This window comes from Grus americana, chromosome 2 (assembly GCF_028858705.1).
Source record: "Grus americana isolate bGruAme1 chromosome 2, bGruAme1.mat, whole genome shotgun sequence".
Classification (NCBI taxonomy): domain Eukaryota; kingdom Metazoa; phylum Chordata; class Aves; order Gruiformes; family Gruidae; genus Grus; species Grus americana.
The window spans coordinates 51,906,772-51,934,519 of NC_072853.1; the positions used below are offsets into that span (position 1 = coordinate 51,906,772).

The 27,748-nt window shown below is 40.3% G+C and overlaps 1 protein-coding gene and 1 long non-coding RNA gene across 8 annotated transcripts in view; one reads left to right on the forward strand and one right to left on the reverse strand.

The window, feature by feature from the left end:
• Positions 1-11,138, reverse strand: part of RBBP8 (RB binding protein 8, endonuclease) — a 42,326-nt gene extending 31,188 nt beyond the window's left edge. Inside the window, exons 1-3 of one of the 6 annotated variants that reach the window (XM_054816822.1) lie at positions 5,081-5,497; positions 3,855-3,938; positions 2,097-2,317 (exon numbers count right to left, since the gene is read on the reverse strand). In XM_054816822.1, coding sequence (XP_054672797.1) covers positions 2,097-2,208 — 112 coding nt within the window. In that variant the 5' untranslated portion in view covers positions 2,209-2,317; positions 3,855-3,938; positions 5,081-5,497. The other 5 variants (XM_054816819.1, XM_054816818.1, XM_054816821.1 and 2 more) reach the window with 5 other exon arrangements.
• LOC129203005 (uncharacterized) overlaps positions 5,634-27,748 on the forward strand; it is a 34,754-nt gene continuing 12,639 nt past the window's right edge. The window contains exons 1-2 of one of the 2 annotated variants that reach the window (XR_008575888.1): positions 5,634-5,939; positions 23,689-24,592. This is a non-coding gene — a long non-coding RNA (uncharacterized LOC129203005). The remainder of the gene's footprint in view (positions 5,940-23,688; positions 24,593-27,748) is intronic. The other variant, XR_008575887.1, reaches the window with a different exon arrangement.

Genomic DNA, 27,748 nt, shown 5'->3' on the forward strand with positions numbered 1-27,748 from the left:
ATATAAAAATTCAATAAAATCCATTTCAAACTGTATGAGTTTGAAGGATTCTTTAGTCTATGCTCTATACATATATAAATATTATAACTTGTATAATATGCCTAAGCATTTCAAGTTCATGTGTCATAAATCCTACATTTCATGGATTTGTAATAAATAATAATTACACCATTACAGTGTTCAGCACATTGTGCACTGTATACGCAAAATGCTTTTTCTCCAACTACTAACTTCCCCTTAATCCACCTTCCACCATCTTTAAAATAATTTTTTGCTGACATTTAGATTGGAAACTCATGAGTCAATTTTAATTCTTATTTATAGACTTCAGAAACAAGCAAAGTCCAGGCAAGCCTGTGTTTGATGTTTCTAAAATATCTTCCAGTACCATTTTCTATAAGAGGATCCCCACCTTTTGAAAAAATTAACTATCCTTCAGGCATGTCTTTGATGTTATCATGGAAGACCTAATTTTACCTAACACGGTGCGGGACATACTGACAAAGGGCTAGGCATGAAAAAGACTGCCTAGTGGCAAAATTATCTGGCCACACCCAGCATGCATTCTGAAAAGTATCTTCACTTGCATAAAGAAAACCAAAACTTTAAAATCACGTGCTGCACATCCCAAGAAACCAGAGAAGGGGTCACTTAACATTACCCTCTACATTAGAGCTTTTTGTTTGTTCAGTTTTTGTTGTTCAGACATGCCATTGATTGCCAGATCCCATTCTGTCAGTACTTCCGCATTTATCTGCGGCTGACATCACACTCACTCTGAAAAGAACCAGCAAGAATTAAAAAAAAGAAGTAAAAAAAAAAAAAAAGATTTTTTGTGTGTGTTTTTGGACACAGTATAAAATTATATTTCATATAGTTACACATACTTTTTTTAATGTAACAAAATGCTACTATCTGGTACATCTTTCTTTTCAGTTGCCAAACTAATATAAATTCTTTTATTTGTTTTTTAAATTACTAACAGTGTCGAGGCCCAGTTTTGCAAATTGTTGAGTCAAGACTTTCAGTGGGAGGTATGAAACATCTATACGTTATGAAACAATCCCTCAGTTTTTGAAATTAAGAAGTGATGATATAACTGGACCTAAACGGACAGACCTGGAACTGTTTTGGGGCTAATGGAAATGACCAAGGCCATTGGAATAGTCTGGCTACAAAGATCCACTTGCATGACCCAAATTCTTAATTCACAAAAACTCACCTGCTTTTATTCCAGCCTAAGATAAATAATGTTTCATGCATAAGGTTATACTTGTTGGAAGACTCAGTCAAATACTGTTCTAATTCCATCCAAAAGAATGGATTGTGTGACTTAAGATTAGCAGAACAAAATCTGAACTTCTTGTCAAGTATTTTTTAGCAAAACATTTTATGAATACTACTTGTGAAACAATATTATAAGAAGAATATAAATATATGGTGCAATAACTCATCTTTGAGTGTTATTAATTTTCTGCACTATTGAAGAATGAACAGACATTAACAGTCAATCCATAGTAAAACTCGTATCACAGGTCACAAAATATAATAGACATATAAGCAACTCTAATAAATCTTGTTGAGAAGATTTAGAACACCAAAACCTGAACAAATACTTTTCACTTAGTTATATGAATCTGCAGTGGTATTTTGCACAATTTAGGGGAAATAAACAATGAAAGCCATTTAATCTGAAGTGACTAAACCCAAAGGTAAAAAAAAAAAAGCAAAGCAAAAAAAAAAATCCATTGAATAACCTGATTTGGAAAATTTGAATCACAATCCATTAAAGGTAAAGTAACATTTAAATATTTCCTAAGCAAACACAGATCCCATGTAACATTATGTTTAACATTGTGTTACTTTTTCTTTGACCTAGCAAATCATTTATACCTGTTGACAGTTTAAATCTAATCCTGTTAAGACAGGCTTAGGGTCAATCTGTAAGGATCATTTGTAATCATCCAGTCCAACTTTCCACATAACATAAGACATTAAAAATCTATTTAGTTCCATGCAGATGGAGTGGTACTCTGGGTCAAAGTTTTCGTGTGGTAACAGACAGCCTTCTGTGAACCCAGACTTTAACAATTTACCTTGTACTTCTTTATCATGACATTCTTTCAGTTTGGACCACAATTCCTTGAAGAAATCTCCAGCAGGTTCTGCAGAACTAGGGCTCCCACAGTTTCCTCCAGATGCATTCATCTTGTTTTTTTCTGCTCCCAACTTCTCTGACTTATTTGCAGAACTGGCTCACTCTCACACTTTAAGTTTTAAATTACATAGTTATGAAGCTGTTTCTGAAGAGGTGTGCCTGCAATGACAGATCGACAACACTTATGTTTGCATTTTCAGAGTGTAACTTGCAGCCATGGATAAAATACAAAGCGTACTGCCTATCCTTCTCAAGTTGTACTTACTGACGGTCTCTCTGAAAGCGTGGAAGATGCTAAGTATTTTGCTACAAGTAATTATAAATTAACAGAATTCCCTTCACCCCTCCCCCAAACAGCTATCAACTTAAAATTAGATTAATATGCTTAGGAGTCTTTATTCTTTTCCTATGTAAAGCTACACTTAAAGAGAATTCCTGTTTTTCAGAAGTAACCCATGCTTCCAAAATCTTGCTGTCAGCAAAAGCATTTGCCAAAAGTTTTATCAGAGATGTATTTGTATACATACATCCTTCACATAAACATGGATTCAAATTACACCCTTCTCTGAAAAGTTCACATCCCCTTGAAGTCTTCATGATTCTATACTGAAATTATTCCCATTTCCTGATGAAAAGGAAATAGGAGTAATCTCAAAATGTATAAATCTCCAAAACATTAGTATCTGAGAACTGTTCAAGTCAGACAGCTCTCTTACAAGCCAGACTGCCTACACAACTCAGAACAATCTTACCCATAATTCTTATTTGTTTTGAAGGGTTTCTTAGCACAGATGATGCCCTCAGGTAAACTACAGGGGAAGCATGGTACTCAGATCTGGGACCGAGCCAAGGTAAGATTCAGTTCTATTGGCACTGGGTGGCCAATATTGAAATACTCACGTAATCTCTCTCTCCTTCACTTCCCTGTGTGAGAAACTGGACATTCTGTTTTCCCCATTTTTATGTGGTCAATTTTAAACAAACACTTTTGAACAGGGACTGTGTCATTACCAGGTGGACAAAGCTATCTCTATTACTCTGTAACATAAATTACAATAAGAAAAAAAAATCTAAGGTATTTTGTACTATTTCTAAAGCAGCTGCCTGAGCAAGCAAACCACCATGTCTATATAGACAAATAAAAGGAGCAATTGGCTCTCAAATTTTTGAGGCACAAGTCATAGTTGTAGTTCAGACGATACAAGGTCTACAGTTAGTCAAGAAGCTGCATTTCCTATCCTGAGAGCCTTCCAGCAACTTAGAATATCTGAATGCAGCTACTAGTGTAGCTGGTCCCCTAGATTCACCACGATAAAGTGTTCAGTCCTGTGGTCAGTGACCTAGTGTAGGGCCTGGAGGCCTTGGTTTTGGTCTCCTTTCTCATATCTCTGTCCACAGTCTTAAGCAAGTCACTTTTCTTTCTGTCTTTAAAATGGAATAAAAATAATGGAATAAATGGAACAAAGCATTATTCTTGACAACACAGGAACACTTGAACTGTATGGTTTTTATAATATAAGGATACTTAAACACTACGGTAATGGAGCTGACAGAACACTCAGTAATCATTAGGTAGGTCCACATTTGCTTTAACATGGTCTGTCCAAAAAAAATCCAGTGCCTATTTCACTACCTAGTTTCAAGTTAGCAAATATTATTATATTAAAAGAAGTCTTTAACAAAAAAATAAAATTACCTTTTCAAATTAGCACTGCCTATAATTCTTCAGCAGAAGTTGAACAGTAATCTGCATCTTTGCAGCTGAAATGCTCCGCTTTGCCTGCAGTCACATTAAGCCATCTTACAATGCTTCTCTGTGGAACAGTTTGCCTAGTGACGTTAGGAATGTCTTTTAAACTCTTATTTTTCTACCTTCAACAACAGATATCTCAGAAGCCATCTTTTTCTCTGTCAAGTGCTAGGGCAGTGAAATCAACAAACTTGCTCTCACTTACTGCCTTAGATTTGAATACGTCAGATGAATTATTTTCAAGCAAAGGGCATCTGACTCTACAATTAGTAAAGGCTGTCCCTAGTGTTTTTGTTTTGAGGTTTTGGGTTTTCCCCCCCCCCAAAGATGACTGTAAGAAACAAACACACAAGACTTGCTCAGAGTTTCTGCAAATGATTAGTACATCAACTGAATATAAACAGGGTAAAAAAGAGCAGTGGGTTTTCCCAAGCTTCACCTGCCTCAAGATCCCAAAATGAACCATTGCTGTCTACAGATGTTCAACTTGCCTTCAAATAGAGGACCCCTATCAAGAGTTCAAGTAGAGCCTTTGACAGGTGTGGGCAGCTGCACAGGTACAAAAGGCATTCAGTGATGTCAGCTTCTTAGCTTAGTCTCCAGTCCTAAGAAAGGATTTTCCAGTTCTTAGGGGAAAAAAACCACCTCGGCTGGATGTACAGACACTTGCAGGCAGGGAGAGAACTGGAAGCTGCCTGAGGGGGGGTGGAGGCACAATGCCAGCCCCTCTCCCGAATGTCCTGTTGCTGTATTCAGGTGGGGAGCAGGGCTGCTCTCTCAGACGGGCATTTGCTCCTCTCCTCCCGACTAACCCTTTCACAGAACCTAAACACTTCTATTTCCCCTCTTCTTCCAACTACCAGCTCCCTCCGGCATCGTAAAACTTTGCGGAGCTTTACAAACGATTGCCTTCCTACACACGCCTTGATCAGCACTGGCAGGTAGCACCGATAAAGCACTGAAGCTGCTTATCTGTATTTATACTTCGCTGACAGGCACACATTGCCTCTCTGTGATTCTAGAGAGCGCAAAGTTTCCTGAACCCCTGACCCCCACCAAAAAGCCTGAGCACCAGCTGCTCCTACAAACTCAACTCTCCTGTACCTCCCAGCGGTGGTGGTTTTTTATTTTTCCTCCTTTCCCTTTGCACAAACACTATACAGAAAACTCACTCGTAAGACACGCCGGAGTGCTCTGAGAAATCCTGCCATGACCAGCGCCTTGGAACTTGCCAGGCGGGAGCAAGCATCCGCGCCTCAGCCGCCCCAGCTTCCCGCCAGGCTTGTGTCACGCCCAGAGGTCTGGACGGCAAAGGAGGGGTCTGGCATGTCCCACACGCCCCTTCTCCCGAGCAGCAGCAGTAAGACCGGCCGGAGCCTCTCAAACGGAGAGAACGGGCAAGCGCGGCCCGTTCCGCCCCGCGGGGGCTCCCTGCGGAAGCAGGGCCAGTGTTTGCAACGTGCCCCGTGGGAACCAAACGGGACTCGGGCTTGGTGGGGGGGAAGCCCCGGTCACGGTGCGGAGCTGTAGCGGAACCGGTCCGCGGAGCGGGAGCGGCCGTTACCAGGCGGCGGCGGTGAGGAGGAAAGCGCGCGCCGTTACCTGGTTGGCTCCTGGCGGCTCCGCGCGAAACGGCGGGAAAAGGAAAACCCAAGGCCGAGCGCCTTGCCTGCGGAGGGGGGTGGGGCCCGCGCAGTTCTCGCGAGCTTTCTGCCCCTCTCTCGCGAGAGTGGCGCTGTGAAGGTCTATCGCGCCGGGGTCTGCCCTCCTCCCCGCGGCCGTCGGGGCAGCCGCCCCAGGGCCGCAGCAACCGCCGCAGGCCGCGTTCGGGTGCCGTGGGCCCGCCATTTCAAACAGCCATCGCGTCCGACAGGCCTCGTCCTGGCCCTCTCCTCCTCAGCCTGTGTCTGGCCTGGCGTTTGGGATTGCCACGGAGAGCAGCCAGAAGATAACCCAAGGGGACAAGCCAGGTCTTGGCAGGTGCCACGGCTAAACATGGCAGCAGGCGCAAAACACTACGGAAAAGCAAGGGTATGTGTGAGAGCCTGCAGTAAAATGAATGCTGCCCGTACAGGGGGAGCCTACCTGAAAGAAATTCTTGCTGCTTTAGGTGTAAAAAGGATCTTCAGGTTATACTACTGTGGCAGACGTGGCCTTGCTGGTATTCAGGCCACGCTGCAAGATCTACCTTTTCCGCAGGATTTGTTGTCTGCTGACTGCTGGGATTTACACACAGAAGATGTATTTGTAATGCTTCCCCCACTTCTTAGTCTTAACAGATTCAATGGGTTTGTCATTTTAGCGTACAACAGAACAGCCTAAAATATGTTTTAATGTTCTATGTGAGTATGAAAACTGGTAGGCTCATATAATTAGTATGACAAGGCAGCTGAACTTTGTGTCACTTTTGAGATTTTTACCAGTGTAATTTTTTTGCCCAAATTGCAGATCAATGTGCTTCCATACATTGGGACCAACCCTGCTGTCTGTCATGAGATAAACCCCTTGATTTTTAGTTCGTAGTTCTCCGTAGTAATGAAGTAGAAACATAGAAACAAACCACAGCTTTTCACTATTACTATTCTGCCTTCACAAGGTTCCACTATTTTGGTACATATAGGAACACTTGCAGAGACAGCTTAGCATCATGATTAGAGGACACAGTGGTGATCAGTTTGCATAGACCAGTGCTGCAAACACATACTTTCTAGATTATTAATAGCGGTATGAAAAAAGTTAGGTGTTCTGGTATTTAATAATTGTTAGTAGCTGTTCCATCTTACTCTTGTTGTATTACTCAGATCTCCAGAAAGTATCATGAGTATAGAGCTACAGTGTAAAATAAAACAGGATCTGAAATGCTATTTCAACATTTCTGAAGTATTTCGAAATACTGTCAGACAGGAGTCCAAGACGACCTGTGATTAAACAGGCTTTAAATCTGTTGTCCACCTTTGTTGAAAATACTCTTAGTTTCCCATCAAATATGTACCTTGAATTTTGAAGTATTTTGAAAAATCTTGTACTTAACTTTTCTGCTAACTTCTTACCATTATTTAACCACTTATTTTTCAACTAAACTAAAATAAATCCAATGTTCAGTAGCTCAGCAGCGGATTACTTACATCATAAGTTTGATCCATCATATCAGTACATGTATGATAGAACTAAAATTAGCTACATCTTATGGAAGAAATGGTCATAATAGGTTGTGACAAACACTCCAGTCTTCTTAAATAATGCTTGTTGGCAGCTTTTTATTCTACTTTTGAAACTTCTATAATCTAAAAGTTTGTGCTGTAGGAAAGTAATAATTTTCTCAGAGTTAAGAGAAACAGATGTCTTAAGTATATACACAGATGTGATAAGTAGCAATAAAATAGCCCTCTTGTCGATTGTTCAGGTATTTTATAAACTGGACTTTTCTTTCTATTTATAGGAAGCACTCTGGAAAATAATTGTGTTATCCATTTTATTTCCCAATAAACTGTGTGAGCAGTTTATTCTTATATTCTCTCATGTTGAACTTTATAGCAATATAAATCCTTTGGCTTCTACAGTATTATTCTTATCTACTCAACAATAAGTGATAACGGATTAAGACCAGCAGTTGAACTTTACCTTTATCTCCCTTCCAGATTTATTTGATTTCATGTATTCTGTAATCACATTCTTGGCCACCAATTACTGAATAGATCCCTGGCTCATTAAATGTACTACAAAAATTACTGAAGAGTCTGATATTCCACATTCACTTACATTGGTTGTCTTAAGCTGACTAGTCTAACTGGAGCTGCATCTCATTCATCTCATAAGAGTAAACACACACACCTAGACAATAAAACTGTGGGAAAAATGCTTCACCATTGTTGCGCTTGAACAGATATGAAACTTTCTATGGTGTCATGGCTTATGTCCAGATTTCAAAATAACGCTTAATATGGCACATTAAACTAGATGACAGAATACTTATCCATGAGCAACTCTGCAAAAAGGGAATCTAATTTAATCCTAGCCCATTTTAGACCTGGCTGGTCTGAAATGTTTAATCTTACTAATAGTATGTGAAGCTGTTGATTTTCAGTCACACTTTAGTGATAATGCCTTCCTTCTTCATGACTGGACTATTTACCAGCAAATCAAGTAATGACTGAATTTCTGTTGTAAGAGTACTGCAATGTTGCAGCACAGGTAAAATAATTTAATTCACACACACACACATCCCCCCCTTTTTGGGGGTAGTACAGAGGCTGCATCAGTGTTCCTAACCATTCAGGTAGCAAAAGGTGACCTAGCTCACTGCATATGCATATGAACAGGGTTAAAAGAGATTAGCAGAAAGCTTACGTTTTTTGCTTCTATTACCTTAAATTTAGATGTAAAGATTAAAACCAGCTTTGAATTACACTCGGGAACTCCAATTTAAATATTTCTATTGCTTTAAACACTAGGGTAAATATATCACTCTTTTCGTGTATATATAAATATATGTATACATATATATATAAAATAGTGAAGTCCTTATTTATTCGCATGAGATTTAGTAGATTGCACATACACATGCATGGCCAGTGTGCTCCAACCTCCTTGGTTTGCAGATCCACTTTGAGGGATAAATATATTGCTTAACTCTCTAGTCATGTTCATTTAATGAACTTTTATGTTGCAGTTGCCAATAAGGACATCAAAGGAGCCCAACTTCAGATGCAGCAAATAAGAGCATGTGGCACAGTTCAGCTGCTACCTAAATGGGATTTGAACTGGGAGTGTAGAAACTGGCAGTCCTCTGAACAGTATGATTTCTTACAGCTGGGAGGACGCACAGAGCACACCACTGCTGTTTGGCACAGGTAGTTACTTTCTCTGGAAAAATAGGGAGGAGCCACTCCATCACCCCCACTAGTTGAATTTGATTCTTCTCAAGCTGCTTGTGTAGCTGCTTTTGAAAGCCAGCCAAGATCAAATTCCCTGATGCCAATAACATTGTTCGCTTTAAGAAACACTCTTCTTTGAAGTGCTTTGACTGCTCCTCATCTGTAGTCAGAAACAGCCAGGATTTATTCAACTGAAACTCTCAGGTCTTTTAAAGAGCCTTGATGGAGGAAGAAAAAAAAGCAACCTGAGGGATGCTGTTGCAGGACCCCAGTGCAGTGTTCCTGGTCCTCAGACTCTAAGCAGCAGCACCTATTTGTGTTAGCTGCGTACGGAAATGTTTTGCTCCTACTGATGTTTCTGAGGTTAACATGAGTAGTCTGAGTAGTTATGCATGTTTATCTCAGCCTTGGAAGGCTGAAGTAGAAGTTTACATGTTTGTGTACAAAATCATGCCATCTACCTTTTACTGTAGCGAACAACAAATTCAGGACAGGATAACAAGCAAAAGAGAAATGACATATGGAAAATGATATTTTACTTACTTTTTGAGAAAAAAAATCCTCAAACAATGGCCCCTGCCCTTCTTACCCCCTAAAAAAAAAGCAGCCAAGGAAAACCCAAATGGAACACATAAACTCGAGAGAGAGAGGATGGCAAGCAGTATTTTGTAAAACTGATTTATTTGTTTTGAATTTTAAAAATATGGTGTGTTAAAATCCTGCAGCTTTAGAAATCAAAGCTCTCCTGTAGCATTTTGTAAGGTCTACAGAGAGTCCTTCTGCAAACTATACAGTTCAGCCAGCTATAATTTTTTTCTTTTGAAAATGGTTTATTCCTTAGCAAGTTTTCCTTCCATATTTGATAGCAAAATTCACAGACGTGATAAAAATTAAACATTTTTTCCGGATGAATATTATTAGATTCTGTGAGAGTACAAAACGTTCTCTATGTTCTTTTCCATTTTCCCACACTTATAAAAAATTTTTACACACAGATACAATGCTGCTAATGAGAAGGTCATTTCAATTTGCTATTCATTGCCTATTCAGGCTGCTCAGGAGGCCTTTTTATTGGCACTCTACAAAAGAATAATAATGTTAATTTTTGCTTCAACCTGGAAATAGCTGGCAGTAAACACCTCCATAATTGAAGCTTCCTGTTGTGTGACTACCATAAAGTCTTACATAATCCTGTATAGATATTTTTGTATCTAGTGGTTTATGTCCACTGGGGACTCTTGATTTTTATTTTTTTTTACATCATGAACAAGAATGGTAATTATTTCACTTAAAGATAGACAAAATTAAGATTTCCAGGGAGAGGGAAGTAGCTATGTGGAGGTCTTCAAAAATGTAGTTACACAGGTCGCAAGAAGATTCACATTTACTTAAGTTAAAGAGTTATTTTGTCCTAACAGGCATGACAAAACCTGTCTTCATTCCTTTCTATTCAGCTCAGCAAGTACTTCTGTGCTCCAGTAGTTAATCAGTTACCAGATTCCACAGCTTTTGTTTTCACACTGTTTAATTTTTCTTATTTGACACAGAACCTGTGAATGGATTCAGTTGCAGATACAGGTACAACTTTCAGGTCTGCCTACTCTTCATGATTAGGACTGCTTTTTGTTACCATTGCCACCACCGTTACTCATTCTAAACAGGTAAATTTCTAATAAGTATATAGAAAGCAAGCAGTAAGAATGACAAGTACATTTCCTATCTTACCATGAAGCCAATTCTGAATATGTAAATCTAGGTTTAATTAACTCACTCTATAAAATTGAATAATTAAATAAGTTAGTCTGGCAAGAATTAGTAACCACACATCTTACTGCAATGGCACTGTGCCTTATCACGACAGTGCTGTTATGAAACAGGGCTTATGAAAACACTGTATAAAAGAGAAGACCAATAAGCAATACTTAAGTCACCTGCACAAAGTCATTGGCAATGAAGTTTCTATCTCTCACTCCCATGCTTAGTTCATTGAACTGTTTCTCCAGTAAATACTCTTGCAGACAGAGCAGATGGTGTTGCAGATGAGCTGCACACAGAAGGGTCAGAAAGCTGTAGTCGCAAAAATCCTATCAACAAGTGCCACAGAGACTGGCAGTACTCAGACACATGAAGGAGATAGCCATTATACCACTTCAAGCATAAGAGAAATTTTTTTGCTTAAGGTTATCTTAAATTAATTTTAAAGAAAGACTTTCAAAACTCACCCTTCTGTTTGAATTGTGAAAAGTTCTGTTCTTGATCGGGGTGATAAATATTTACTATTGACTTCCCCTCCAGCTATAAACCTCAAGTGTAAGTGAGATGAGGAAGCCACTGTGGACCACACTAGAGAATGCCGAGAGGAGATCTGCTGCACCTAAGATATATACAATGTGCAATGGATAACCTAATATGCCTTTCATTTAACTGGCTGGGCAGGTTTCTGCATTCTGGAGAGCATGGAATCATACCAGAATTTGTTGGCATAACAGGCCCGTCAGACCGGTTCCCAGGGCGCCCAGGAACCTGCCCAACCAGTCTGCATCAAAGGCCGGCCCAACATGCTGCAGCTCAGCTCAGCTCAGGGAGGCTTCATACGCGGTGAATTATTCACGCCTCTGTCAACTCCCAACGTACTACTCAGAGAGAATGATGTAGCCTCCAGCAAAATAATTTACTGAGAGGTGGGGGAGTGATACATCCTTGTTAGGTGTAGCAAGATCTTATTGTTATAAATTTTCTTTCATTTTATATGCAGATGCACTGGGCTAGAGGTCTTGCCCAGCATGAGTACAAAGAGAAACAGGAAAGAAAATACCTTCTTTTTTATAACACTAACCGTGCAGACTTATTATAATCAAACAACACTAAATCTTTAGTGTGACCAGCTAAAAAAAACCCCCAAATTATGTTCTAATTCAGATTTATTTCCAGTCCTGCTCTAACTGTTTAAGTATACCTACCACAGCTTTATTACATGTGGGAGACAGGACATCAGGAGTATCCACCTCATGACTTCGGTGGAGCCCTAGATCAGTGCAAGCTCACCCTGAATTACTGCACAGGATATTTCAAGGTGAAACAGGTCAGAGAACATGGAGTGTATGGGACATGCTTCCATAACCACGAGGAACTACTTGTGAGGCAACACCCTTCTCCAAAGGATACAGCAGCTGCCCTGTTACAATCGCACATGGGCTGCAGCAGCAGCTGTGCTGCTTCTTGTTCATGGCCGGGGGGCAAGAATACTTGCACATCAGTCCTGCATATAGCATAGTTATTCAAGCTGTAGGCAGAGATCAGGATACGCCCCAACAGAAGCCTGCATCTGTGTAAACTTATTACTTTTTTTTTTTTTTCAAATACAAATATAGACCATAATTATCAGATCTCCTGCTGCCATTGTCAGAGATGTTTCCTAAAATCGGTAGGAGTAGTAGAAGTTTAATACTTCTGGAAGTGTGATCATGGGTACATACAATCAGTCTGCTAAACTTATGCTTAGGCAGGTTCCTTTATTTTTTATTTAGACACCTAAATTTAAAGACTCAGGCTTGAAAAAATTGGCTCTATTGAATGTTGTCAAAGGCTCTGAGTAACTGTAGAAACCTGTGCTTGTTCATAAAATGATCCCACAGTGGTATCATTTATCCTTTTTTAGATCTTCTTTTCTTACTTACCCAGTTTAATAATAGTTACCAGACAACTAATGGTCAGAAAAGGAAGTTACCAGCAAATTCAACCAGTGTTGTGCAACATGGGCAGTTTTTTCATCACTGACCAGAATTCGTAAAAGAAAAAATGCTCATATTTGAATATAGTCTACTCAGATTATTTTACTACAGGAAAGTAACCCTTCCTATAAGACTACATCTTATGACAGCCTTGAAAGGAAAGCTTAATTCTGAAGAAGGCAACTGGATTGCTAACTGAGCTGAAATGACAGATGTACGCTGTTTGTGCTTGCAGTCACACCACCTTAGGCTATGTTTTCATACAGTTAAGCAGGACTGGGCTTGGTCAGTACTTGGATAAGAGATCTACAAAAAGTCCGCTGCAGGAAGTGGTTTTGGTGATTCAGTAGGCTATACTGAATAATTGAGCATCAGTGCCAAATGTGATGGTGACATTGGGTCCTGGATATGCTGCCGTCTTGGTGACATATAAAATTGAAATTTTTAAAGACTCCAACACCCTTTCCACAGGCACTACATCTTGAACTGTAAATCCCTGTGCAATGTGAAGGTACTGTGTCTGGAAACACTGCCTACAATATGTTTTTATGAGTGTCGCATAATTGGATAAACTACGTAACTGATTAACACAGGTAAATCACAACCCAGAATAGTTGTTAGACTATATAATGTGGAAAAGGTTCTGCTTGCATAATAGAGTAAAGAAGCGCTGGTGTGCTTCAAAGCTGATCTACTCCTTCCAGCTATGTCAGCTGGTCTCATAAAAGATAATGTTTAAAATTTTACGTCCTGCATCCTGAACTCATCATGACAACAAATAGGGTTGAGGAAAGAACATTTTGACCATTTTTAAATGGGTAGAATAAATGCTGGTTTTCTTGACCCTTTGTCTCCAGTTTAAACTTGGAGCCTTATAGTAAATCTGATGGTTGGCCTTTAAAAGACATTGGGCTTGCCATTTAACTGTTTACTGGAATCTGAAGAGTATAGAGATAAAACAGATCCTTACTCTCTCTTCCTGTGACTTGGTAGCTGAAAGAAGAGTTTGAACACCTTTTCTGCTTTACAGCTCCTTGCTCGCCCGAACCAAAACGACCGTGTACACACCTTACAGATTTAGTAAGGGCTTCTCAGCAGTATGGGCTTCTCATATAGGGTTGCTGGCAGGATTGAGACTTTAAATTAGGTTTTTATATTTACTTCCACAAGTTACAGAAATCGAATTTTTCATAAGTAAAAAACTAAAGGTATAAGACAAAAAAGTCATTGTATGTATCAATACATCCTTGGATAAACATCACTTGACTGTTCTTAGACTTGCAACTCATGACAGTTCTAAAAATACATATACCACAGAAATAAATATTATAGTACCAGACTTGCTTGGAGTTCTCTGTGAGAAAGACCACTTTTCCTCCTAAAGAAGGCAGTATGATTACCTGAAGTACTGAATCCTCTCTTGTTTCAAATATAATTTGCAATAAAGGGATCTTACAGTTGAATCCTCTTTCAAATCAAACCTATTATTAAATGCTTTTCCAATTGAGAATAAATTATAAGTTGTTTGTCATCTCCAGCTTCAGTCAAGAAAAGTCACATAATGCTTATCTGTGAACTCTTCTGATTTATACAATTATCACATAAAATCTTCTTCAGGAGAAGAGGCTTAGAGAGGTGCAATTCTGAAAAGTAAGACAATCTAAATGGTACAGGCTTCAGCTTGTTCTTATAGTGAAGGTATGCACAAACATTCATGTCTACAAGTATTCATTACAGAGAGTTTACAACATACCTCCCCGTAGCTATCAAAAGCTGCTCAGTACTTTCACAAACAAATTCAGATAACACATATGCCCCCACACCCCTATCAGAGTTAGGTAATACCTTTCTCCTCTTGACTGGTTCTGTAGCAGCGTAAGGACAGGGAACTCTTGGTTCATAAAGGGTGTATTGAAATATTGGCCAAGTCCTACCTTGGATAGGGAAGGGAGGTGGCAGCAGTTAATGTCTGACCTAGAGGCTAGCTGGAGAAAAACGCCTCCAAGGGAGCCAAAGGATGCTAAGCATTTTTTGCTTACTTACTTTTTGATACTTTTCTCAGCTAGAAAAGGTTTAGAATTTGTTGCAATTAATTTGCTGCTGACGACAATTTCTCATTTACCTCAGTTGAGACAGCAGGGCTGGGCACTGGCAAGATATCAAAAAACCCCAAAATTACAAGAGGACTATCACTATTCTCACTACAAGAGTAAGCCTGATATAAAAGGTTGGCTATATTTCTCTAAGAGGAAAAAGTCTCGTAATATTATTCTTGGAGTCAGTCTACCTCTTTTTCCACAATTCTCAAGACTGACTGTAACAGTTGATCCAGTTTGGTAATTCAAGAAGAGAAATCAGTTTTGTGAACTTTTGGGCATAGAGAGGTCCCACTGTGGGCTGTAATGCTACAGGAATGTTGTGAGGAAATGTAAGAGAAGAATTAATACCTAGGAAATGCCAACATATCCTTCCACTCTTGGAAAGGAGGAGGGAAAGAAAGGAAATACAAAGTAGCTGAAGCACCTCAGACCATTACACTGGAATGATTACTCTGGAATGAGATTGCACTAATGACTGGAATCTCCATTTTTGCCTAATTCAAAGAAGTCCTCCCTACCAATAGTCCTTTACAGCACTCATATAGAGAGTGATTGGTTACGTATTTCAGAAAAGACTGCCATAGACTAAAGTATCAACATCCCTTCTCATTGGATTTTCTTCTTGTCTGTTGTCTGTATTTGGCCAGGTTTGAATTATTTTTTATGAAGCATTGCAGCTTATCCTCTTACAGACATTTAGCAATACTTTGCCTTTTTCTGTGGAGATTAATCTTTACAGAAGAGTGAGTTATAAAGCAGGAACCACAAGTGGCATGCTGTAATTGTTTGGCAGTCTGAATAATAGATATTTTTCTGTTATTTGTCTTCTTTTTCAGATGATACTGTAGTAAGCAACAGGCTTCCTATGTGGAGACATGGAAGCGTGGGATATCAGGGACCTCACAGTTATCTTTTCCCATGCTAAAATTAGATATTTTTCCATTTTGTCTTCTACGTCTTCATTTTTTTAAACATGTGAACTACTTTCTCACCTCATGGTGATTTAGCTTGTACTTACAGCCTCTTCTGCAGTCCTTTCTTAAAGACCTTGGAAAATCCAAGTAAATTATTTGCTACTCATTTATCTGCTGTTTTACTAATACACCAGATAGTTTTATTAAGGAGCTACAGTTTTCTGTTGCAGGAGGCTTGCTTTCTTAGCATATTAGGTTTCTCTTTGTGTTTCATATTGCTAAATGTAATAATAGTTTAAATCAAGCTGTTACTGAGGAAAGACTCACTAAAATTTTCCAAGATTATTCACTAGGTCTATTTAAAAAAAAAAAAAAAGAATAAGTACTTGTTGCTTTCCGGTTCTTTTGAGTATTAGTGAGAAAATATATTTTTGGTTTGAAACCTGATGTTAGTGAGAAAATACGCTTTGTTAGAAACTTAAAATGCCACTCTGTTATTAAGCATCTTCAGAATTCAGAACATCAAGAGAAACCCAACCACTCTTATGTTCTGTTACTCCATTCAGCAGGTGTTTGTTGCAACATTTTCTCTTTCAAAACCTAAAGCTTTGCTGGTTTCTCATGTTTCTTGTACTTAGAAACAGCAAGATCAGGAGAGTATTGGGAAAATACTAGATGGAAGCAAATGTACGTTCCAACTTCTCAAAAGAAGAGTAGACTTTTGCAATTAATATTTTTCAGGTAAAATTCTGAACTTCTGAAGTTAGAAGGAGCTTTGCTAATGACTTTACTGAAGCTAGATTTTTAATCCTCTTGTGCTACCTTTCTTGTGTGAAATTTTTTTGAAAAAATTACTGTTCCAGTATATGTTTCTGGCTTGAGCTGTTAAGGGAGCTACTTGCTTTTTGAAGCAAGGGGGAAAGATAAGCTTGAGCAGCCATTTCCCTTGTGGTGCTAGTCAGTACACAGAATACAGGACCCTGCTTTACTGTAACCCAAGAATCCTTTCCAGGCCTTGCATGATAAAAGCAGCAAATCAAGGCACAGACCCATCAAGCCTTCAGCTTTGACCTTCAGCCTGTTACTTGAACCATAACTATGCTTGTATTAGTTCAGTGTGTCATCCGACAGATCACTAGCCGGCTGTAATCCAGTGACCATCTACCTCTGGTGAATTTGATTTTGTGGGAGATATCTAGCAGCATCCCATTGCAATAAGCAGGAAAGCATGCTGCTTAACAACACCTTGTGCTCAGATAAACCCATTAAGTCACAGACTCTCCAGCTGCATTGCAGGGTTTTTCCATCATGCCTCTTGCCTGCTAAGTAACACTATGCGTCAGACGTCTTTTTGTCTTGAAACGAGTTGAAGTACCTTGTCGCATGACAGAAAAGAGGAATCATAAGAACATTTTTAATGAAATGGACTTCATGATATTTATTTCTTTTGCTTCCTTAGTGACAGGACTACTAATGTATATCTAGAATATATAGAATAAGACCAGTCTTGCTTCATCAGTCTATCTCCAAAATAGCTTTTTAATTCACTTTGCAAGCGACAACATATTGAAATTACAAGATGCTATGAGAAGGGATGCTGAATCTAAAGTTAACTGCTGTTGTTTCAAAGGCAGTCACTCTCAGAACAATTGAGTAACCTATAGAAAACCTGGGGAACTTGGTGTTTATGTAGCTCCTATGTCTGATTCCTTAACAAAGTTCCCTGTTTCTCATGGATATGTATAATTGAAAAGAAATTGGTTCTTTTCTCACATTCCTGTTATTTGCCTCTGGCTTTTGAGCACCTTTTTTTTTTTTTGTCTTATTTGTCATTGTTTCTTATATTAAATTAAATGTTGTGACCTCTAACAGGTATCCACTGTCCCCACTTAAGTGTCTGAGCAGTTATTTATGTCTTGGCTTAATCACACTGAACTAAATTAATTTCAGTTAAAATTACTGTAACTAACAAGGAGATTATTTAGGCCTATTTGTTTCACCTGATCTCCTCCCTCTCTCATTTTTTCAACTTCTGTCATCTATGATGGGTTGTTTATATTCAGCAACTACAACAGAGTCATATCTTCATTGCTTAACCTGTTGTCAACTCTCTCAGGACTCTGAAAGGAAAAAGTTCACACTAGTATCGCAGCATTATTGAAATGGGATGAACAGAGGGGCTTGTTTTCATGCCTCATCCAGTATTTCTTCTTTATCCTGTTTAAAATATAGATTAGCTAGCTTCTGGGCGATGCCAGGAGGAGGTCGCTTCTGGCAGAGGGAGGGGAAGAGTAGTGGGAGGTGGGAGAAGGAGTGGTGGTGCCTTCCCCCAGCACAGCGCTCTGCAGAACTTACACCACCCTCCTCTGAGACATGCAGCTGGTGCTCTGACTCTCACGAATAGCAAAGAGGCTGTCGCTCCCCTTCTTGATTTACCTAGACACCAAGTTTGCCATTGCTTCCCAATTGTGCCAATGACAGTGTTTGTGGGTTTTCTTGGTGGTGGGCATTGGTGAAACAATCTGGTTTAAAAATTCTATGCTTTAGCAAAAGGAACTTTTACACCAAAATTATTAAATTAATATAATAGCACAGCCCACAAACCCTGTATTAGGGTAGCTGAAGTAGGGCAAACCTTGGCAGGGCAGGCAAAAGTGATGAGCCCACAGAATTATTTTTTAAACAAGAACTATGTTTCATTTTAAAACAAAGCCATCAGTGGCAGGATGTCTGAGGGGGCACAAACTTAGACCTTTTCAATATATGAAAGGGATCAAACTTTTGGGAAACTAGCACATGCACAGTAACCAAAACCTTATTTAATATGATATGAAAGCTGTTCAGGCCTTAATTTCATGAGGAAACTGTATAATACACTTACAGCTACAATGTAAGCGCGTTACAGGACTAATTCTCAAAATGACACAATACATTTTCCTCATTCCCAGCTTGTTTATCACTGAAGAGATGGGATCAACTAAAAAAAAACAAACACAGAAAAGGTAATTGTGATTTAACAATGTCTTTTGTGTTAGATTTATTTTTCTCCCTCAGGAAAGCCATATAGCTAAAACATAAACTCTTTACCTGCACAGGAAAGATTTAAACTTTGAAGTGATTCTTCTTTACATGATGCCAGTCAAGTTTCTTTTTGCACTGTGGTTACTGTGCTGTGCATAACACCACAGTATTTTCAATGCTCTAGTGATCAAAAAAAGAAGTACAATACAGACACAATGTAAGTATTGTTGTTTCTGTAAGTACTTATGAGCTTCTGAAAATTTCAACGGAACTGGGAATTTGCCTGAGGGAAAGCATATTTTTTCTGGTACTTCTGTAAGCTCCTGACAGAAGGCAGTTGTGTCACAACTGATGGCTGACGACACCTTTATCTGAGCCTCCACCAGAGGCAAGACCAGAATCCAGCTGATAGCTCATGGGTAATACTGTCTGAGAAAACAGATACTACAGGATTTCAATGTAGAATGGCTTTTTAAATGATTCAGTTAAGCTAGACCAAATTCGTCTTATATCGATTTCCATTCCTAATAAGCTAAGCTAAGCCAAGAAGTCTAGTTCGAATGTGAACTTCAGTGATCAACTTTTTGGATTCGCTCAGCGCAATCAATCAGTTTAAAGTCTCACATTTCATCAGTGTGTCTGACATAGGAAGATTAGAGAGACGTAAGCTAAGGCGTGAATTTACAGCACTCTAACTACTTTGCCCTAGTCCCTTCTGAACTTGTAATAAGTGTAAGTGTACCCTGCTTTCAAAGTGGACTAACTAGGGAGCTCTGATGGCATTCCCTAGTCCACTTGACAGTGGTTACCTTGTACAGCTGAGATCTAAGTTAATCTATTGAAACTTGTTCATATCCCATGCACAAGATTCATTTGTATTCTTCCATGGTTAGCACAAAGTGGTCAGAAATGTCAGCAAGCCTGACCTGGAGCATCTCCTCTAAAACTGGTTCTTGTACAGATAAAGTGTGTACATGAATTGGATGCTATGTAATTCAGGTACCTAAAAGGGACTTTCCTACCATCCCTTGTGCAAGTTCTCCTAGTATTTTCTTCGTTAGGAAGTAAATCATATTTTAACAGATGCTTTTTTGAAGGTAAAATAATTAGAATTTGATCTAGACTAATAAAAATAGATCTACTTCTACAGTGCGGAGGCCTTGGGTGTTTCTATTTGCAAATAAGCAATGTGGTTTTCTTCTTATGTAAGCATCGAGAAATGCAAAATCAGAACACGCTGGTAAAGCCATTCTTTATCTGGCCCAACACTGAGAAAAATAACTCTGATGCACCCTCTAGAATTAACAAAACCATGTTTATAAGGAAAAAAAAAACAAACCCTGACAATCTATTTCTAGCCAAAACTAACTGGATAACCATCACTCTCCTTACCTGGCCCAAACACAGACTCTCCGCCTACCTTCTTGAAACTGGGCTGACTCATATACAGTCAGGACCAGACAGTATGCTCTGTAAAATGGCAGCAAATAGGAACCTAAAAGACAACAAAGAATACTAACAACCCCCTTTTGAATTCAGTAAATGAAAATGTGTGAGCTAAATGAAACTCTGAGAGAACACCTTCCCCTACCCCAGGCAATTTAAAGTACGTATGGAATAGTGAACAAACAGTGTATATGTACCTCCGGTCATATATTTTTTCTGACATGCATGTCTGTAGTTCACTCCTGGCTCATATTCAAGCAAATACAGGAACATGATTAGTTCTAAGAACAAATATCAGGGACTCATATTTGAGTTATGCTTTAAAAGGCACCGAAACAAAAGCATAAAGTGTTAAACCACATCTGAGGTATTGATCTAGGCTCTTCTACCATTTAAGCGGACTTCCTCATTATATACTAAGGTACAAAATATTCCACTAATGAAGTGCATAAAATTATTTTTGCAGCCTGAAATGGATGATCTCAGTGTAGGTGAGGGAAGAATTTGTCCTATTGTGCTTTCTCCTTTCATTGATTGGTTGCTCTTTAGGTTTTGTGTTTTAGGATTCTTCAAAGAATTATCTCTATTCTGTAAGGCCACACAGAACCACGGGATGAAATAGGTTCCCCTGTTTTATAAACTGGGCTGGCAAGGATCCTCTGCCTAAATGTCTGTGCTGGAAGGGAGAGGGAGTGCTTGTCCATGCAGACAATTGCTGCTTCCCCTGTGCAGCCAGGTACCTACCTGCTCCTCGGTAAAAGGCCAATGAAATAGGTGGATGGTGGCTATTTTGGGGTGAGAGCAGAGGGGAGGGAGGGGTTCTATCTCCTTGCAGGAGCAATCTACTATTTCCACTTTCTTCACTGCAGCAGCAGGGGTTAAACCCTCAGCTCTTGAGTTTTGTCAGCACATGTGAGTTACTTTATCCTCTTTTTTAGGATGCCAAGATCAAATCTTCCCTACACGCTGAGAAGCCCTGGGACAGCCCAGTGTCAGCAATGCTGGTTTCTAAGAATTCTGCACACTTATATACTTGCTGCTCAGATGATATCTTTGTTGTTTTTCCAATCATGTCTACCTCTTATATTTTAAACACAAAGCAGTAAGTACAAGGATTAATGCAAGTGGAATGTGCACACTGGAACAGGGCCTATTTGTTACAGGAAACTATTGTCACGCGTTACTGACAATCTGACATAGGCTCAATTGTCTGAATTGTAGCGTAAAACGGGAAACTTACCTTTGAGGAAATATAAACCATTTATCAATGGCTAATCTCCAAGTTGTTTTCTTAACGTCAGTGAGAAACAGTAATTCAGTGACAGAAGTTGTTTTTTTGTTATAGGTACTCTACCTGGGTCACCAGCAATACCAGGTGGATTTTCTTCAGAAAATTATTTTTTTCTTTTTTGCATTTTTTGCAATGCTAGGCCAGAGGAAGAGCACCAAAAAATGACATTCTGGTGTCAGTGAATTTCATGGCACAGTGGGGTTGATTTCAGCTGGTACTGGAATGGGTTTAAAAACTGAAAAGAGTCGCTTTGGTTTCCTCTGCCCTTTCTGGAAGTTTCTAGACTATTCCTGGGCTGTGAAAGAAAGTGAAAGCTCGGGCGTGCCTTGGCTCCCCACCACCTTGTTGGCTTAAAACCTAGGCAGGATCCGGTCCAGCCTCTGTCATTCAGATTAAAATACCCTTTTTAACAGAAAAAGAAGTTTATTGGTGGGACAACAGTTACCACATTGAATTGCCTTGCAAAGTTTCTTTTAAGGGACACCAGAATTACTGAGAATTGAAATAATATTTAGCTTCAGTAAAAGAAGCTAAATATTCAGTGGGAGTTTCTGTCTGCCATAGGCATGGCATAAAGGTTAAGCTGAGCCCCTGGAGCTGAGGGATATCAGGAGTGATCAAGGGCAGGAAAGCTGGACAGGGTGCTACATTTGGTTTTGCTTCGGACTTATGACAGCCCTATTGCACTGTTGCTTGGAGGCTTGGCGTCCTCTCTTTTTCAGCTGGCCTAACAAAATAGTCCACCTCTTCTTCTGGATGCATATGTATGTGTTGTAGGACCAGAGGGAGCACCGACAGCACTGAAAATCCCATGGGAGATCACAGAGCACACTCCAAAGCACTTGGCTGATGAGCTGCAAGCCTGTACAGCAGCACTGTGTGCTGTAGTTGTTGACAACTCTTGTTGAGGCCAGGGTTGGAGAAGGCAGCAGCTGACACCAGTGGTGACATTCAAGGTGTGCATAGGAAGGAGGGCATGGGAAAAGCAGGGATGACAGCTGACACACCAACTGAAGTATGAATCAGGGTGCAGGAAGGGGGAAGGAATTTGCACAAGAACACAGACAATTTGGATTTGAGTTTGAAAGTTTTCTTCTTGTGAAAGTAAATGCTTGCTGCTACTTACTCTGAATATACTTACTCTCAGGGGAGTTTATACTGTTACCCAACTGCTTATGAAGCAGTTCGCCAGTACTGGTCAGAGGCAACCTGTATGTTCATCTTCTAAAGACAGATTAATCTTGTTTGTGTGGAGGATTTGCACCTTTGCTAAGCATATTGCAATCCTCAGAGAAACCAGACAATTCCAACATCTGAAAAACAGTAACGTGAATGTTTCCAATCATCACGGTTTTCAGCAGTATCAATCAAGCAGCATGCGTAAGAAATCAGGAAAACACCTTTATCCAAGCAACTTTTTCCTGTTTCTGTTCTGGTTCAGATTTTCCTCTGATTCAACTCCAGAATAATCATCTTATGGCACTTGCTAGGAAGGTTGGAAGAGTTAAACCAGAGTGAATATGACCCTTTTGTTTGTGCTATCTGTACTTTTTGTACTCTAAAGCCCAGGTTGACACTTGATATTGTACTTAGTCAAAGCCTTTCAAGCAGTGCTCTCTGTATCAGATTAATGATGATCTGAGCTACATAGGCAGCAAATCAACCAAATCAATACACATACAATAGTTCAGGTGGCTTTTTGTCAAAAGAATGAAGGACTTGCTGTGACAACACCACCGGAAAGATAGAAATATGTGGGCAGATGGCAGTAAGGCCTCGTTTGGACAAGTGAACAGCCTGAACTAGTGTCATCTCACCTGGCATGTGACCTGAGAGAATTTGGCTCTCAGTTCTTTCCTTCCTTTTGCATGGCCCTTTGTTCATTGTCTTTCAGCAGTGACTGATGTTTGAAATCCATATGCTACTGCTGCTTACAGAGCTCTAGCACCAGAGGAAAGCAACCTGAGCTTTAGAGACACTTCAAAAGCAAAAGGACATAATATCTATCTTGGGACAGCCATTTAGGCTGGTCTTTTTATAAAGTTTTGCCCCTGAGAACATGGCAGTTGCCTAATTTTGAGCAGCCATTACCTTACCTTTAGTTTGAGGGATCACTCAGTTCAGCTGGGACCTCTGCACTTCCAATAAGGAGGCTAACCATCTCAATACCTAAGTACAAGTTGATGTGTGAAATACTTTTCAAAAAGTCCTGATGCTAGGAGAAAAAAAGAGATAAAACTGCCTATTTTTACGTAAATATTTGGGTCAGAACAGGAGGAAGACTCTGTTGGTAGCCTGAGGAGTTTGCCTCTGCAAGAGCAGACTACGAACCTTCCAGAGTAATTCCAATGAGATTGTTGTTACAAATGCTAAATTGTCTTTTCTGATTTTTTTTTTTTTTTAGGTTATTTGATTTTATCATTGTCCGGGACAATCATGCAGGAAGATCAAAAGACATACAAGCAACACGAAAGAAAGCTAGGAAGAGATGCAAGTGCAGAGAACCTGGCAAGACTACCACATGAGTGACCTCGGGGAGGCTGAGCTGGCTTCTGGCTGGGTTTGAGACTCCAGGGTTAAATCGAGCGAGTTACTTGCACTGGCTGCTTAGGAAAGGCAGATGCACGACAAGTGGAATTTTTTTTTTTTTTCTGTGCTTCTTGTCCCCCTGTAACTGGAAGACAGCCAATAGCAGGAATGCTGTTGCCTCAGATCCCAACCAGAGGAGATGATTGCTTAAGGCAGAGCATGCATGAGGAAAGATGTTTGCTTCCTATTCTATAGTACTTTCCCTGATTTGTTACACAGCATGACAAACAGAACAACACTTCCATGATGTTTATATGTTTTATTTTACATGCTAGCAGTAGAATCAAGGCCGAGTGCCAAGATAATTAATTAATTCCACTTTCCTGAATTACCCATAAGGTTTAAGTTATGTATGGCAATTATCTCCTTTAAACTGTTAAGCGTGCAGAAAGTGGTTATTGCCTGCTGTCTTTCTACCTGCACCATGGCAGGGGCAGCAAACCTTGCCGTGCATTTGCTCACGCAGTGACACAGAAGCGCTGCGCGCCTTCCTGCTGCTGTTAAGAGTCATGACGAGCTGCGCAGGCAGCCCTGCGGTGCTGGGCTGTCCGCATGCACGTTGCTGCCAGCAACTCACTGCCTGAGGAGTTCCCATTCCAGGAGATGAGGCAGAAAAGGGTAAGGCACCGGTGTATCGTCGTCATGGCTGTTACACGGAGGAAAAGACAGAGAGAGATGAAGTGGCAGGCCCAAGGTCACCCTGAGGAGCCAGAATCACTGTAAGGAACTGAATCCCCCACTTAACCTACATCTCCATCCCAGGACCTACCCACAGAGCCCTGTGTTAAATCACATAAAACTTACAGATTTCTTTTACAGTTTAATTTCTTCATGCTGCTAAAACAATGCCAGTCCCTGGCCATGCTTGCTCCATGTCACTTCAAGGGCTCTGGCAACTTGAGCAAACAAGGAAAACCACAATCAAAGTGCAAAACATGCTACTCCTTGCTTGGACTTCTAGCTTTTTTCTTTCTGCTGAAGCTGTCTGGTTGCTTTTTAATTATCTTAATCGGATTAGCCTTCACTGGACCTGCTATATGATAATGAACCTAAACTTAAACCTAACAGTCTGGGGCTGCTGTGTAACTGTAGAGTGATACAGTACGTCCCAATCTGCTTGCAGGACACATCAGAGGGCCTCTGTACTGAAACTGGTGGAGTTGAGTGGCTCTGGTGTTTTATGCCAATGAATTACTGGATGTTCTGCAGTGGGTCCCATGGCCCTGACAGAGCTCCCTAAGCCATGTGTGCAGGCTTCACTGCACAGGGCCAATGTACTTGAGTCTGCTTTGGGCTGCAGGCTTTGCTTCAGTCATTCTTTCCTGGGCTATCTGGCATGCTTTGAGATACAGCTGTCTGTCAGTTTACAGGATAAAGATGATGTATTTGACCCATATTTAATAGCCAGATCACCATCCATCCCAGCAATCCATAGTGAGTAGGCAAAACCAGAGGACAGTGTACAAGAAGGTGATGATGTTGTTCAGCTCCTTTCCAGAGAGCTGGGCAGGGAGGAGGGGATGTTCTCCAGATCACAGCTTTGCCTGCTGGTCTGTGGAGCCTCAGCAAAGTGGGGTGGTAGGAATCCATCTCAAAGGTTATAAAGCTGGGGTCCCTAGAGAGGGGTGGTGCTATAAAAATGCCCACTTTTAGCCTACTAGGAAAATAAAATAGTTAATGGTGAAAAATTAGGGTGTTTTTACAATTGCATTTAAAACCCTAGGGGAGCCTTTAATGGGCTAAATGGACTACTTAGAGAAAAGCCCTCATGTTTTCCTCTGTTTTGTGTGTGTTTTAATTTACTGTGTGTAGCTGCCATTATCCATAAACCAAAACTTACGACTTTGTTACAACAGGAGAAAAGAACACTTTATTGTCTGCTGTTGGCAGATCACCCAAAGTCCCCTCCCAACTTAACAAGCGTTAAGCTTCAATAAGACACAAGACACATCAGAAAAAAACATCGCCACAAGGCTAATGATGACAACAGCTGCCAGCAAACTTTCCATTGCAAGCAAGTAAAGACTTGAAACAAATTTTAGCTCAAGTTTTGTTTTAGTAGCATCAGTGACATGTCTGTGCCGGCAAAGGCTCAAATTGCATTCCTTAACACTAGGACTGTAGACCTATCTCCTGGAATCATTACATTGCAACAGCCTGGTAGTCATGAGTAGAGTTGTGAAGTCTTTAACAAATATGACCTTTTTCTTCTTTTAAGAAGAAGTATTTATGCCCCAAAAGGCCAGTGAGTCAAGTCTCATACAGATGAGAATTTCTGCATGCCAAAGTTAAGGTGCCTTATATGTTTGGAGGAGGGCATGAGAAAGAGGTTGTGGGTCTCAGCAAAGCTGGAGAGTCAAGAACTTTGTAATTCTCTTTGCTTTTCTGATATTAGTTTTCTTCTTAGCAAGTCATTTAAAGCCCAGTCTACATCAGTGACCTTACCTACATGAATAAGAGCTCTATACACTATGAGTAAGTCAGGTCTGACCTCTCACCTTTTCCTCCATTTTTCCAATCTATAGTGCAGTGCCAATTTTACTCGTACACCTCTCCCAGCTGGGTGGATCATGAAGTTGCTTTGTATGAAGTTGCTCTACACAGAAAGCCTTGAAGATAATTAGATGAAAACAACCTCAAACCCTTGGTAAAAGTAAAATGTCTGAACAATATAACTGCAAGATGGTACAACACAGATAGTGAGGACTGATCGGTAGGAAGAGGAGTTTACACTGTTTCTGTTGTTGATGCACTGTCCCTTCTCAGAACAAGTGTTGCCATTTTGCTCAGCATCTTCCTTATACAGAGGGATCTGGACAGGCTGGATCGATGAGCTGAGGCCAACTGTATGAGGTTCAACAAGGCTCAATGTTGGGTCCTGCACTTGGGTCACAACAACCCCATGCAACGCTACAGGCTTGGGGAAGAGTGGCTGAAAAGCTGCCTGGCAGAAAGGACCTGGAGGTGTTAGTCAACAGCCATCTGAATATGAGCCAGCAGTGTGCCCAGGTGGCCAAGATGGCCAACAGCATCCTGGCTTGTATCAGGAATAGTGTGGCCAGCAGGAGTAGGGAAGTGATCATCCCCCTGTACTCGGCACTGGTGAGGCCACACCTTGAGTCCTGTGTTCAGTTTTGGGCCCCTCACTACAAGAAAGACATTGAGGTGCTGGAAGGGCAACAAAGCTCGTGAAGGGTCTAGAGCACAAGTCTTATGAGGAGCAGCTGAGGGGACTGGAGTTGTTTAGCCTGGAGAAAAGGAGGCTGAGGAGAGACCTTATTGCTCTCTACAGCTACCTGAAAGGAGGTTGTAGCCACGTGGGTGTTGGTCTCTTCTCCCAAGTAACAAGCAATAGGACAAGTGAAAATGGCCTCAAGTCGTGACAGAGAAGGTTTAGATTGGATGTTAGGAAAAATTTCTTCACCAAAAGGGTTGTCAAACATTGGAACAGGCTGCCCGGGGAAGTGGTGAAGTCACCTTCCCTGGAGGTATTTAAGAGACGTGTAGATGTGGTGCTCAGGGACATGGTTTAGTGGTGGTCTTGGCAGTGCTAGGTTAATGGTTGGACTTGATGATCTTGAAGGTCTTTTCCAACCTAAATGATTCTATGATTCAAGAGCTGCAAAGAAATAATGAACAAAAGCAGACTGGAAAGCCCTTCTGGCATGCTGACTATCTTTTCTGTCTTATGAAAAGTATGATCTTAGAATGGGGACTGTCTTGCAGAGATGGAATTAGCCATTGGGTAAAAATGGAACTTATTTAACAAATCCGCTCCCTGTGCCACAATCAGGAACATTTACATGTCAGTTTTCTGACTGAAGTACGGTTTTGCTATGTGTAACCTAAGACAGAGGCAGAGATTGCATTTGCTC